The 13570-nt window shown below is 46.9% G+C and overlaps 1 protein-coding gene across 1 annotated transcript; it reads left to right on the top strand.

Annotated features, from left to right (window-relative positions):
- The first annotated feature begins 9017 nt into the window (after positions 1-9017).
- Positions 9018-10142, top strand: drd1a (dopamine receptor D1a). Its single transcript, XM_056288060.1, has one exon. It carries the CDS (start codon positions 9018-9020, stop codon positions 10140-10142), a length of 1125 nt encoding a protein of 374 aa, XP_056144035.1.
- The last annotated feature ends 3428 nt before the right edge of the window (positions 10143-13570 follow it).

The following is a 13570-nucleotide window of genomic DNA, read 5'->3' as shown; positions in this document are numbered from 1 at the left end:
AGACCCTAAGACCTGGGAGGATACAGCAACCAACAGGGCGACCTAGAGAAAACTTGTCCAGGAAGGAGCTGCACTATATAATAATGATCTCCGCCGTGCTGCAGAAGACAAGCGCAGACTCAGAAAAGAGGGAGTTTCCACCAAAAAGGCCCAAACCAATCCCACGACTACCACCACCCACCCTGCTCACACTGCACCAAAATATGTGGCTCCAGGATCGGCCTCTTCGCCAACGTGAAGACCCACAAAGACCAAGAAGGAGGACAGTCATACTCAACCCTGAGTGACCGCCGATGATGATGATTTCAGAGCTGGAGGAGCAGACCCGAATATGTTCTCACTCTTTGACCTGCAACCAAAGAAAGATCACTGTAGTATTTGGGTTTGAACATATACACAGAGTAATATGTCGGTGGGCCTATGCTATAGGTAATACTATGAGAGGCCAGTAGGCGTGCTGTCAAGGGGAGGTGTGTGTATAGAACTGAAGTCGGTTAGGACATGCATGTACGCGTGGTGTTCTTTGTTCCTGAATAAAGTTCATAAAAAGGACTACCAGCCAGTCTCCTCATCAGTATAAACCACAACATGGTGTCAGAAGTGGTGGTGTTTGATGTTTAATCACCGAAGAAGATGAGAGACTGAGAGGAGAAGAGAATGGTAAGCGTGTTGCAACGTTCCAGTGACTAAACGTAAATGTGTTAGGGCCGATGATGCTAAAGTCAATAGTGTTTGAGGTTACGCTAACGCGGAAGAGAAAACAAAATGGAGCAATTTATGTCACCTTCTCCGTTAGTATTAACAGGCAACATATGTGAAAACTGGCGCAGATGGGAGCAAAGATATAGGTTGTACATGACAGCAACTGAAATGTCGAAAAAGGAAAATGAGGTGCAAGTGGCAATATTACTACTGCACACGCTAGGCGAAGAAGCACTCGGGGTGTACAACACACTTGATATAGCCAGGGCCGAGCCTGAAGACGTGCAGGTGGACCACATTTTGCAGGCTTTCAGAGACTACTGTACACCAAAGAAAAACGTGGTATTTGAGAGGTACCGGTTTTGGACGTAGTATGCAATGCAAGAACCAATACAGGAGCAAAGACTGTGAGTTCGGTATAACCGAAAATGACATGCTGAGAGACAAAATTGTTTTCAGTGTTACAGATGAGCATCTGAAAGAGAAACTGCCAAGAGACCCTAACCTGACTTTAGCTAAAGCCATTGATATTTGCAGGGCATCAGAGATAGCCAAGGAGCAAATCAGCATAATGGTGTGTGCAAAGAAGGAAAATGAGGTGCATGCAATAACGGAGGCAACAAGACCAGTAAGGCAAAATAAAGCGAAGGCCAACAAAACAGTGTTCAGTGCTAATAATAAAAAGGAGAAATATGACAACCAAACAAAAGTATGCAACAGATGTGGAAAGACACATGGCCCAAAAGCATGTCCAGCATATGAAATGAAGTGCAGAGCTTGTGGGAAGGGCAATCACTTTGCCAAGATGTGCAGAACGAAAGGAATGCAAGCAGTGCAGACAGTGGATTCACTATTTGTGGCAGTTTGGAGTGCACCCAGGTAAATGCACTGAGTAAAGCTAGCGATATGCCGTGGCGAGCTACTTTGTCAATTAAAGGAGTGCCCATCATCTTTAAACTAGACACGGGTGCTGACGCTAGTGTTCTCCCTCTAGAACAGGTCAGAAAACTCCCAGGCAAAGTATGCCTGAGTCCCAAAAACACAGTATTAAGAGCCTATGGAGGTAACCAGATTAATCCAGCCAGTAGCACCAACCTGAAATGCAGTGCTGAACGAGCAGTGTCCAAGCTGCAGTTCTATGTCATTAAGCAGTCAGCATCTCCAATTCTTGGAAGAGCAGCATGTGAGGAGTTGAACTTGGTCAGACGTGTTGATGCAGAAGGACTGCCGAAGCGACAGTCCTTCTGGCCTCCCGGTACCTATCTGCTGCTTCAGGAGATCCCTGGGCCGACCAAGTCCGAAAGGCCTTCTTCTTCAGCCTGCAGGTTCTTGGGTTGCCGTCTGGACAGGCATTGATGACCTTTTGACCACAGCTCCTGCCTGCCCCATCTACAATAGAGGCTTTGCACATGGCCCACTCAGACTCCATGTCCCCAGCCTCCCTCAGGATATACGAGAACTTCTCCCGGAGGTGGAAGTTGAAGACCTCACGGACAGGGGCCTCTGCCAGATATTCCCAGTTCACCTTCACTATACGTTTGGGTTTGCCAGGTCTGTCCAGCAGCCTTCCCCACCATCTGATCCAACTCACCACTAGGTGGTGATCATTTGACAGCTCTGCTCCTCCCTTCACCCGAGTGTCCAAAACATACGGCCGCAGATCTGATGATACCACCACAAAGTCTATCATTGATCTTCGGCCTAAGGTGTTCTGGTACCAAGTACACTTATGAACTACCTTATGTTCAAACATGGTGTTTGTTATTGTCAATCCATGACTCGCACATAAGTCCAATAACAAGGCACCGCTCGGGTTCAAGTCAGGGAGGCCGTTCCTCCCAATCACGCCCCTCCAGGTTTCTCCATCATTGCCAACGTGAGCGTTGAAGTCCCCCAGCAGAACTATAGAGTCCCAAGGCGGAGCCCTATCCAGGACACCACCCAGAGACTCCAAGAACTGCTATTCGGTGCATAAGCACACACAACAGTCAGAGCCTTTCCCCCAGTGACTCGCAGTCGTATAGAGGCAACCCTCTCATTCCCCGGGGAGCACTTCAACATGGCGGCACTCAACCAGGGACCTGTGAGTATCCCCACACCCGCCCAGTGCCTGTCACCTTGGCCAACTCCGGAAAAGTAATGAGTCCAGCCCCTCTCCAGGTGTTTGGTACCAGAGCCCATGCTATGTGTGGAGGTGAGCCCAACTATATCTAGTTGGTATCACTCCACCTTCTGCACCAGCTCAGGCTCCTTCCCTGCCAGAGAGGTGACATTCCATGTCCTGAGGACCAATCTACGATGCCGGAAGTCGGCACGCCCCGGTCCCTGCTTTTGCCTGCCGCCCGGCCTGCATTTTACCCTACCCCAAAGCTCATCCCCGTGTGTGGTGGGTCCATGGGGTGATGCGTCCATGTTGTTTTTTCGGGGTGGGCCCGACCGGGCCCCATGGACCAAGGCCTGGCCAGCAGATGCTCGCCGGCAAGCTCCCCTCCCAGGCCTGGCTCCAGGAGGGAGCCCCGGTTTCCCTTTTCTGGGTGAGGTGCTGTAACTCTGCTGTTGTAAATTCATGGGTTTTTTTGGGAAAAAGAAAAAGACAGATACTGGCAAATTAAACTCGACAGAGCATCGTCACTGTTATGCACCTTCAACACGCCATGGGGGTGTTACAGGTTCAAACGCCTCCCATTCAGTATAAAATCAGCCAGTGAAGTCTTCCAACAGAAGAACAGTGAAACATTTGGTGACACTAACTGTGTACAGGTGATAGCCGATGATGTGATCATCGCTGCAGCTGATCAGAAGGAACATGCTGATATACTGCACAAGGTAATAGAGAGAGCCAAAGAGATGAATGTCAAGTTCAATGCAGACAAAGTGCAGTACAAAATGCAGTACAAAAGTGCAGTACAAAGTGACGGAGGTGAAGTAAATGAGACATGTGATAAACCCTGAGGGAGTACAGCTATACAGTGACAAGGTGAATGCTATTGAACACATGCCAGCACCAGAAGATAGAAACGGTCTACAAAGGCTATTAGGTATGACTAAGTACCTGTCCCAATACATACCTAATGAAGCAGCAGTGACAGCACCTTTAACGCAGCTACTGAGGAAAGATATGCAGTGGCTGTGGTCACATGAACACGATGCTGCTCTGAACAAACTCAAGACAGCATTAACTGAGGCTCAAGTGCTGAAATTCTTCGACCCAAACCAGCAGATAGTCCTTCAAGCTGATGCATCGAAAGATGGGCTGGGTGCATGCCTGCTGCAGCGAGGACAGCCAGTGGCATATGCATCCAGACACCTAACACAGGTCAGCGCATCTATGCGCAGATTGAAAAATAACTTCTTGCAGTCATGTTTGCAACACAAAAATTCCACCAGTACGTGTTTGGTGCACATGTGGTGGTGCAGTCAGACCACAAGCCTCTGGAGGCTATACTCACAAAGCCATTAGGACAGGCCCCTGCCAGACTACAACGAATGCTGCTACAGCTTCAGTGTTATGATCTCCAGATCAAGTACATGCCTGGAAAGGAAAGACTTATAGCAGATACTTTATCCAGAGCGTTTGGTGCTATGGAAACACAAGAGGAGTCCATGACTACAGATGAAAAGGTAGTCTATGCCATGGAAGCAACTGAGGCTCTGGGAAGAGAGCTGCACGAGAGGCTTAAGATGGCAACTGAGCAGGACCGGACCTCGCAAAAGCTACTAGACATTCACCAGATAGGATGGCCAAAGCACAAAAAACAGATAGATGCTGAGCTGAAAGTCTATTGGCCAATCAGAGATACAATCACAGTAAATGGGGGAGTCCTGATGGCAGGAGACTGATTCATTATCCCTAAAAAGCTGAGATCAGACATGCTACATAGACTGCACATAGCCCACCAAGGGGTACAACGGACCAAAGAACAGGTACGCAAGTATCTGTATTGGCCAGGTATATTGGCTGATATAGAGCAAATGGTTGGGAGCTGCCCCACCCATCAACAACACCTACCGAAGAATCAGAAGAAGCCACTAAAATCCCATGAGCTGCCAGAGCAACCATGTTACAAAGTAGGTGTGGAAATTTTTGAGCTACAAGGCAAATCTTTCCTCCTCACAGTAGATTATTTCTCAAAATATCCTGAGGTCCAACAAATGCATAACAAAACAGCAAGCACAGTAATAACAAAGCTGAAGGCTGCGTTTGTCAGACATGGTGTTCCAAAGGAAGTGGTGAGTGACCACCTGCCATTCGCTAGTGCTGAGATGAGTCAATTTGCAAGTGACTGGGTCACAGTATAGACATTCTCAAGCCCAGGCTGTCCACAGTCTAACAGGAAGGCAGAACGCACAATAAAGACCATTAAACTTGTGCTGAAGAAGGCAGAGCAGACTAAGACAGACCCCCACCTGGCTCTGTTGACTTTAAGGATCACTCTTGTGACTGGACTTGGGCTCTCTCCTGCAGAAATGCTGATGGCTCGGGTCCTAAGATGCACATTGCCAGTAGCCAGTGCTGTGCTCAAACCGAGGCATCCGACAAAAATCAAACAGAGGCTACTTAAACTGCAACAAAGACAAGGAGAGTACTACAACCAACATGCAAGACCTCTCTCTGTACTCGAACCAGGAATGGCTGTCAGTATAGAGACTCCACAAGGCTGGAAACCTGCCCTGGTAGAACAGAAGAGACAAGAGCCGAGGTCATATAATGTTGTGACGGCTGCAGGACAAAGGTACAGGAGGAATAGGAGGCACTTGAGAACAATTCGGAATGACACATACTGAAATAGAGGATGGTAATGTCAGTGTCACTGAGCAGCCACCTCCAAGCGAGCCTGCATCACCACATGTACATGACATGACAAGAAATGTGGAACAACCAGTCAATTGTTCAGACATGCAGGTACAACACACCAGAAGTGGCAGACTGGTAAAGCAGCCTACCAAATTCAGTGATTTTCAAATGGGCTAACAGTAAAAGTTATGCTCCTATGGAGGGTTATGTGCTAGAAACCTCTGACCCCAGTGACAGTGTACAAAGACTGGGTAAGAAGAGTGTACAGAGTTCTTAAAAAAATGTAATGAATGCTTAGTATGAACAATGAATGTATGAAGAATGTAACACTGTACTGATGTCAAGAATAGATATGGTAAACATTCAAAGCCAGACCTTTAAACAGTTCATAGTGGTCTTGTGGACAGTGTTATATCTCCACTTTAAGTCAAGTCAAGTCACTTTTATTTATATAGCCCAATATCACAAATTTGCCTCAAGGGGCTTTACAGCAAAACAACATCAAGTTGAAGTTTAAGAGAAAGACGGACAAAGGCATTTATGTTTCTTAATGCAGTAAATTCAAACTGATAGGTAGTGAAACAAACAAGTTTATAATGTGATTGTTATGGGGTTTTTTTGTTTTGTTTTGTTTTGGGGTTTTTTTGTGGAAAAAGGATGTAGTATATGGGTTTGAACGTATACACAGAGTAATACGGTGGCGAGCCTATACTATAAGTAATACTACGAGAGGCCAGCAGGCGCGCTGTCAAAGGGAAGTGTGTTAGAACTGAAGTGAGAAGCCCCTGACTGAAGCTTGCAGATCGGTGACATGTTTGATGTTGGCTGTGAAGTGCGCAATGTGGGCGGAGTCGGTGACGTGCTCAATGTTTGTGCAGTAACGCACGCGACAACGCCGGTGTCGGTACTTGATCTACTCGCCCTGCTCGGGGTCCTGCGACTACAGATGACATCACTACTTCACGCATTATGATTGGGTAGGGGCTTGGGTGGGGGCTAGTTCAGTTTAGGAACAGCGGGAAACAGTAGATTGACGTTAGACCCCCCCTCCCCCGTCCCCCCGTCCTGAGCCTGCGGCCTCGCTCCTTAGACGCAGCTCAGGCCTTTGTTACGGGTCTAGATAGATCGATGCCATCGGCTATCCACTAGTTTACCTTAGATACACATGACCCGCGCTCAGGAACATGTTACATCACTTTGAATATACTTGGCTGCACTGAGCAACTCGTGTGTGTGTCATTCTTTATAAGATAGCCTACTGAAACAGCCTTCGGCCCTCGCATCTTTACTAATCAAATCTATGTCAACGTGGATGGTAAAAAACACAGCTAAATAATTATAAAGCTAGCTGTTTCATGCTAGCTAATGTTCGCGCAATGGCGGGAATCGCAAACCAGTGAACTTGAGGACGCCCACATTGCGCACGTCACAGCCCACATCGAACACGTCACCGACATTGAACACGTCACTGATCTGCAGGCTGCAGTCAGCGGTACTTGACTGAAGTCAGTTAGGACACACATGCACGCGTGGTGTTCTTTGTTCCTGAATAAAGTTCATAAAAAGGACTACCAGCCAGTCTCCTCATCGGTATAAACCACAACAATCACTTTCTATGTTTAGTGACTCAAATATGAAATTCTGGATTCCAGTTCTTCAGCTGTCTCATGCCTCTGTGTGTGTGTGTGTGTGTGTGTGTGTGTGTGTGTGTGTGTGTGTGTGTGTGTGTGTGTGTGTGTGTGTGTGTGTGTGTGTGTGTGTGTTCCTTTTAATCAGAGATTCACTTGATAAGCCCTTCTTGGGATTCTCTAATCAAAACAAATTTAATCCCTGTGAGGTGACACTTGGCATTTCACCATGTTTTGGCCCACCGTGGTGTTCTGAATGCCAGATGCCAGATGGACCTGAATGAAGCAAATGTGATTAAAATGGCAGAGACTGGCAGAACTCCATAAGCGGTGCACGATTTACCGGTCCGAGCAGACCAATGCAGAGGTGATGGCTATGTGACTGAGGGGGACAGTGGTCGGCACATGAAACTCTGGCAGGGATGAATGAGGAATGTGCGTTTCTGATGTCAAACTTCTCTCTGGACTAAAACCTCCCTTTTATGAGGTCAACATTTCATTCACAAATAGCCGCTGACAGAGGCGTAATTCTTCAGAAATCTCCACGTCTGTAAGTATCCTCTCCCTCCATTAGGTGGCCTCAGCAACCTATCTTGTTGTTGTGTAAGCTGTGAAGAAACGGCCGTAACGTTATGAAGTTTTATCAAATTCTGTCGCTTTGATTTTATGAAACTGATGTGCCGGACAGAGGCAGGGGCAGGGGCAGGGCGAGGGGGAGGTGGAGGGGGGGGGTTGACAAATCATTGCACATTGTCAAATCATTGCACATGCAAGCGGAATTGGAAGAGAGGGGTCTGCATAAGAGGTCACGCTATTAGTAACCTATATCGTATTTCCACGACTAAGACATGAATACTTGCAAAGGGGGGCAACCAAAGCGCCAGGGGAGTACAGTCACATGGTATCCCTCTTGCTTGATTTACTCTTGAATGGGACAACGTCAGAGGTCGGTGGGAACCTGCGCTGCCGCCCGGCGAGCCTTCGCAGTGAAAGCTGCAGAAGAATGAATCGAGAAGCATGACGGCAAAGGGGCACTTGCTTCGCATTTTGCGTGTGTGTGTGTGTAGGTGTGTGTGTGTGCGTTTGTGTGCGTTAACGAACAACGTTAAAACGGAGACTAACCAAGGACTGATGGGATTATTTCTTATTTTGACGCTGCAGACCGGCTGCTCAGTGGACAGACGGAGTTGTTGCAGGAGCGATGGGACAATTCCCCCCTAAAACCAGCCTGTCTGTGAGTGAAACGTGAGTAAGAGTGTGAATATAGTAGAATCCGAGGATTTGAAAAGCACTTGGTCCTTTTCGTATTTGCGATGATATACATTTTAGATGTCTGAATGAAATAAGTTTTCACAAAAAGGCCAACGTAAAGGTGAAAAGTCTTTAAACAAATTCACGTATTTGTAACAAGGAAATTGTGTTATCTAAATCACCCCAAACACGTCATAGTCAGTGTAATGCATCTCACTTTTCTTTTTTTCTTTTTTAATCCCTAGTGCTGCTGCTGGATTCTGTGAACAGACAGCGGATTACTGAAATAATAGATTTTTTTGGTGTTCTTTAAAGTGGATGGAGGAGATCTTACACACAGTCGTATCCCTGAGGGAATAAGTACCACTATCTCCCAGCATGACAGCTCAGAAGATGTCAAATCTGATATACAAAATCGGGGAGAAAATGTCCTACCCAGAAAGTGTTGGCCTCAAACATTTCTGGCTGTATCATTATTCAAAAGATACAAAGCTGCATCCTAAAATTGGCTTGCATGGTTGGAGCTGAGAGGCCCAACTGACTGCCTGTTATCTGATTCTATGGTGTTCATGTTGCGACGAGCTTCACTATGACTTGACTGCACGCTCCTGCCGCCACAACCCACCCACGCGTATACAGGGATGGATATGATGAACTTTACAACTGTCATCGACAATGGATTATTGGATGAGGCCCCATCAAGCCGCGTCCTAACTGGATGCTTTCTGTCACTGCTTATCCTCACTACCTTACTGGGGAACACCCTCGTCTGTGCTGCTGTCACCAAGTTTCGCCATCTGCGCTCTAAAGTCACCAACTTCTTTGTGATCTCGCTCGCAGTGTCTGACCTCTTAGTCGCCATCTTGGTGATGCCGTGGAAGGCGGTGACGGAAATAGCTGGGTTCTGGCCTTTCGGCTCCTTCTGCGACACTTGGGTGGCCTTTGACATTATGTGCTCCACCGCATCGATCCTGAACCTGTGCGTAATTAGTGTGGACCGCTACTGGGCCATTGCCAGTCCCTTTCGCTACGAGAGGAAGATGACACCGCGGGTGGCGTTTGTGATGATCAGTGGTGCCTGGACTCTGTCTGTCCTCATCTCCTTCATCCCGGTGCAGCTCAACTGGCACAAGGCCAAGACTAAATCCTCCATCCCTGTCACTGGCTCCTCTGGCTCCCTGGCATCCAACGCTACAACCAGGGATTACCGTGGCCCAGAAAATTGCGATTCAAGCCTAAACAGGACCTATGCCATTTCCACCTCGCTCATCAGTTTCTACATCCCAGTGGTCATCATGGTGGCCACGTACACCCAGATCTATCGCATTGCCCACAAGCAGATAAGGAGGATATCTGCCCTAGAGCGAGCAGCGGCAAGTGCCAAGAACAGACATGATAGCATGGGGGGAGGCTCCAGCATTGCTGAGTCCGAGAGCTCTTTCAAAATGACTTTCAAGAGAGAAACCAAGGTCCTGAAGACGTTGTCGGTGATCATGGGTGTGTTTGTGTGCTGCTGGCTCCCGTTCTTCATCCTCAACTGCATGGTGCCCTTCTGTGAACAGACGGGCGGGGGGAAAGCTTTCCCCTGCATCAGCCCCACCACTTTTGATGTATTTGTGTGGTTCGGCTGGGCCAATTCTTCCCTCAACCCCATCATCTATGCCTTCAATGCTGATTTCCGCAAGGCCTTCTCCATCCTGCTGGGCTGCCACAGATTGTATCCAGGAGGGAACGGCATAGAAACGGTCAGTCTAAACAAGAACTGACTCATGGCTCTGTCACAGCACTGACTCATCCTCAATGCTACAAGTCCGTCGTTCCTGCTAAAGCAAGTCGGAAAGACTTACCATGGAGGACGTTCCTCTGCTAACCCTCAGTGTGCCTGCAGGATACAGTGACCCTGTGTGGGACCTATGTCTGCACAGAGCCAGTGGCCTGCCTGTGTCTGGATTGCTACAGTGAATACGCTGTCCTCTGCCTGGTCACTGCAATGTCTACAGCTGGAAGAAGTTCACAAGAGCACAGGGGGGCTTTGGGGTTTGAGATTAAGATGCTTCCCCACCATGCCAGGGAACAGGGAAAGCAGCACTGCTGACCGGTCCCTGGGACACATAATCCCAACACTGGGCAGAGCACACTCTAATGCTGTCAGACATTGCTCTCTTCAATACTGTCACACACACACACACACACACACACACACACACACACACACACACACACACACGGTTGCACATGCTCACACAGACAATTACTGTCAGAACATCCTCACCCAAATATGAATGCAGAACACAAAATATACTGAAGAAATTACACAATGGTAAAAGAGTCACTCAATAGGTAAAGCCTGCCCTGCTATACGGAGATTCCAGGGTTAAAGCATCAAACCAAATCATGTTTCTATATGGATAAACACAGGTGAAGTAAATCCACAAGTGACCTAATAGTAAAGCTAGGATGAAAATAGATGTAATTTTAAATCTGGCACAGTGCATTAATGTCTTGAATTCAAAAGAATGTTGTGAAAAATAGGACGTGAGAAAACGTGATGTGAGTTCTGTTCAAAAGCAGAAGTGTACAGGAAAATAACAGAAATGCTCTCGCATCTTTGCTGTCAAACTGCAAGCAAATTCAAAAAGTACGTTTTATCTCTGATCATCTTGCGTGATTTCTACTCTAATCCTGTAAAAGGTTAAAAACATCCGATTTGGAAACCAAATATAGTTCCAGATCATTCCATGAAAAAAATATCTGCTTCACTGGCACACTGAAAAACAGATCTATGAATGAACGTCTCATATGACATTGTGCTTCCTGTGATTGTTCCAAAACAACAGCAGATGGCCTGGCTGTTGACACCATTCATCTCAGCAAAAGTCAGAGACCAGAGACCTTCCCCCTTCACCTGTTGTGGTTTTGACAGCTGTGATTGTTATGAAACAGAAGATGAATTTTAATTGATGGAAATACGTTTTATTTTACTTTTCACGCCTTCAAAATTGCTCCCTTAACTATTGTACCTTTCGGATCTGATATTTGTACAAGGAACACAAGTAATTGGAAGCATTGTCAGTTTCACCACTATTTATCGCTGGTTAGAATAATGATCCCAAGTCTGTTGTTAAGTGTCCCTCATCTCATATGCTAACTTACCTCATCGGTTAGCACAAGGGAAGAGTCATATTGCAAATAAAAGCTATAGGTGTGTGTAGTTTTCTTGCTATAACAAATCTATCAAACAACACACAATTGCTGTAATGGTTCCATATAGGTATACAGCGTATACATCCATATTGCCCTCTAGTTGATAGAGTTGTGCAGTGTCTTCTTCACTATTGTCGGAATATCCCAATACACAGCTCAATAAAGGTATGTTTGACCATTTGCACTGAATCCTGTATGTGGTTTTTGGTACTGTTTTTGTGGTCCTGAACTTTGCAGATCAAACGCCACTTCCCCCAGGGCGTCCCGGTGGCGTGGCGTGGCGGTCTATTCCGTTGCCTACAAACACGGGGGTTGCCGGTTCGATTCCCCGTGTTACCTCCGGCTTGGTCGGGCATCCCTACAGACACAATTGGCCATGTCTGTGGGTGGGAAGCTGGATGTGGGTACGTGTCCTGGTTGCTGCAGTAGCGCCTCCTCTGGTTGGTCAGGGCACCTATTCAGGAGGGAGGGGGAACTGGGGGGAATAGTGTGATCCTCCCACATGCTATGTCCCCCTGGCGAAACTCCTCATTGTCAGGTGAAAATATGCAGCTGGTGACTCCACATGCATTGGAGGAAGCATGTGGTAGTCTGTAGCCCTCCCCAGATTGGCAGAGGGGGTGGAGCAGTGACCGGGACGGCTCGGAAGAGTGGGGTAATTGGTCAAGTACAATTGGGGAGAAAAAAAAGGGGGGGGTTAGCTTACCCCGAGTCTCTAATAACCCCAGAACATGAAGGTTCAAATCTTGCTGGATTAACTGTATAGGTCAGCTGTGTCCTACATCCAAACTCTGCTGTACCATAAAGCTGTGAGTGTTTTCCCCTGAGCGTTTCATCAGATCTGGAGAAATGTCCGTCATTAGCACAGTGAAAGTCCCATTTGCAATAGAAGATGTTATGGAAAATAGTAACAGCAACCGTGACACCACTTTCACCCTATAATCGCTTTTTGTTTTCATTGGATTGATGTTATATTTCTTCTGTCTCAAATGACAACAGTATAACTCAAAATGTAGCCTGGTTTTATGGTTCACTACTCGTTTGGCACGATGAAATTAATAGAGGCAATGAATGTCTTTTTAGAGGGGCCTTGTCTGTCATGAAAGCTGGGAGCTCTTTGTAAACATTTAGGTCTGGACAGCAGAGCCATTATTAGCTGACAGCTCTGTCTCTCATCCATTCACCAACCAGCACTTGTCAAAACATGCGGGCAGAGACCTTTTCATTGAATGCATGCTCTTTAAAAATGCAAATGACTGACATAGCCACATACATACACAAGCAAATACACACACGGCAACAAACCATGCACAGCCACACTCATACACTTGTCCTTTAAAGTCTGTTTTCTCAAGGCTCAGGACTGTCCTTGCCTCAGCCAAACCTCCTCAAGCATGCCACAGGAAGGAAGCAGCAATTAAATTGACTGACATCATTCATGGTGATGGGCTGAGGTACCGGTGAGGCTGGGTGTGTGCGAGATCTGCAGAACCTCCATCACCTGCTCCACCGCCCAAACCAGGGAGCCTGCAATGTCAACCTTCGCCAAGCACACGCAGAGAAACTGTTACCTTTGCTATCATCGCTTGGCTACCGCCAGAGCTTGTGAGGTTCTTCAAGCAGTGCTGTCTTTTCAAATCAACGCATCAGAACGGTGATGTTAGAAGTGGCAACTTCAGATGATGCTAATGACTGGCCTTGGGGAACCGATTTACTGAGACACAGAGGGGGGAAGAGAGAGTGTTACATAAGTAGCCAGTGATGGCAACATGTAAGGATGATTTACAGGAAGCCCCGCATATAGCAACAACAAACATAACCCACATCTATCACCAAAACCAGAATTTTACACTGATGTAAAAATCGTACATTACAGCTTGGTCATAAACTATTTTAAAGTTAGCAGCCAGACAAAGTGAAGAATTTATTTCAGGTGATCTTTGGCTGCATGAAGCGAGAGATCCTTAATCTGGTAAATGACATCTCCTCT

The sequence above is a fragment of the Lampris incognitus genome, chromosome 1 (assembly GCF_029633865.1).
Source record: "Lampris incognitus isolate fLamInc1 chromosome 1, fLamInc1.hap2, whole genome shotgun sequence".
Lineage (NCBI taxonomy): Eukaryota > Metazoa > Chordata > Actinopteri > Lampriformes > Lampridae > Lampris > Lampris incognitus.
Note: the sequence above shows the minus strand (reverse complement) of the source record. Positions and strands in the feature narration are given on the sequence as shown.

Excerpts from the sequence above, each read along its gene's own strand:
- drd1a (XM_056288060.1), top strand. The coding sequence starts at position 9,018 with ATGGATATGATGAACTTTACAACTGTCATCGACAATGGATTATTGGAT.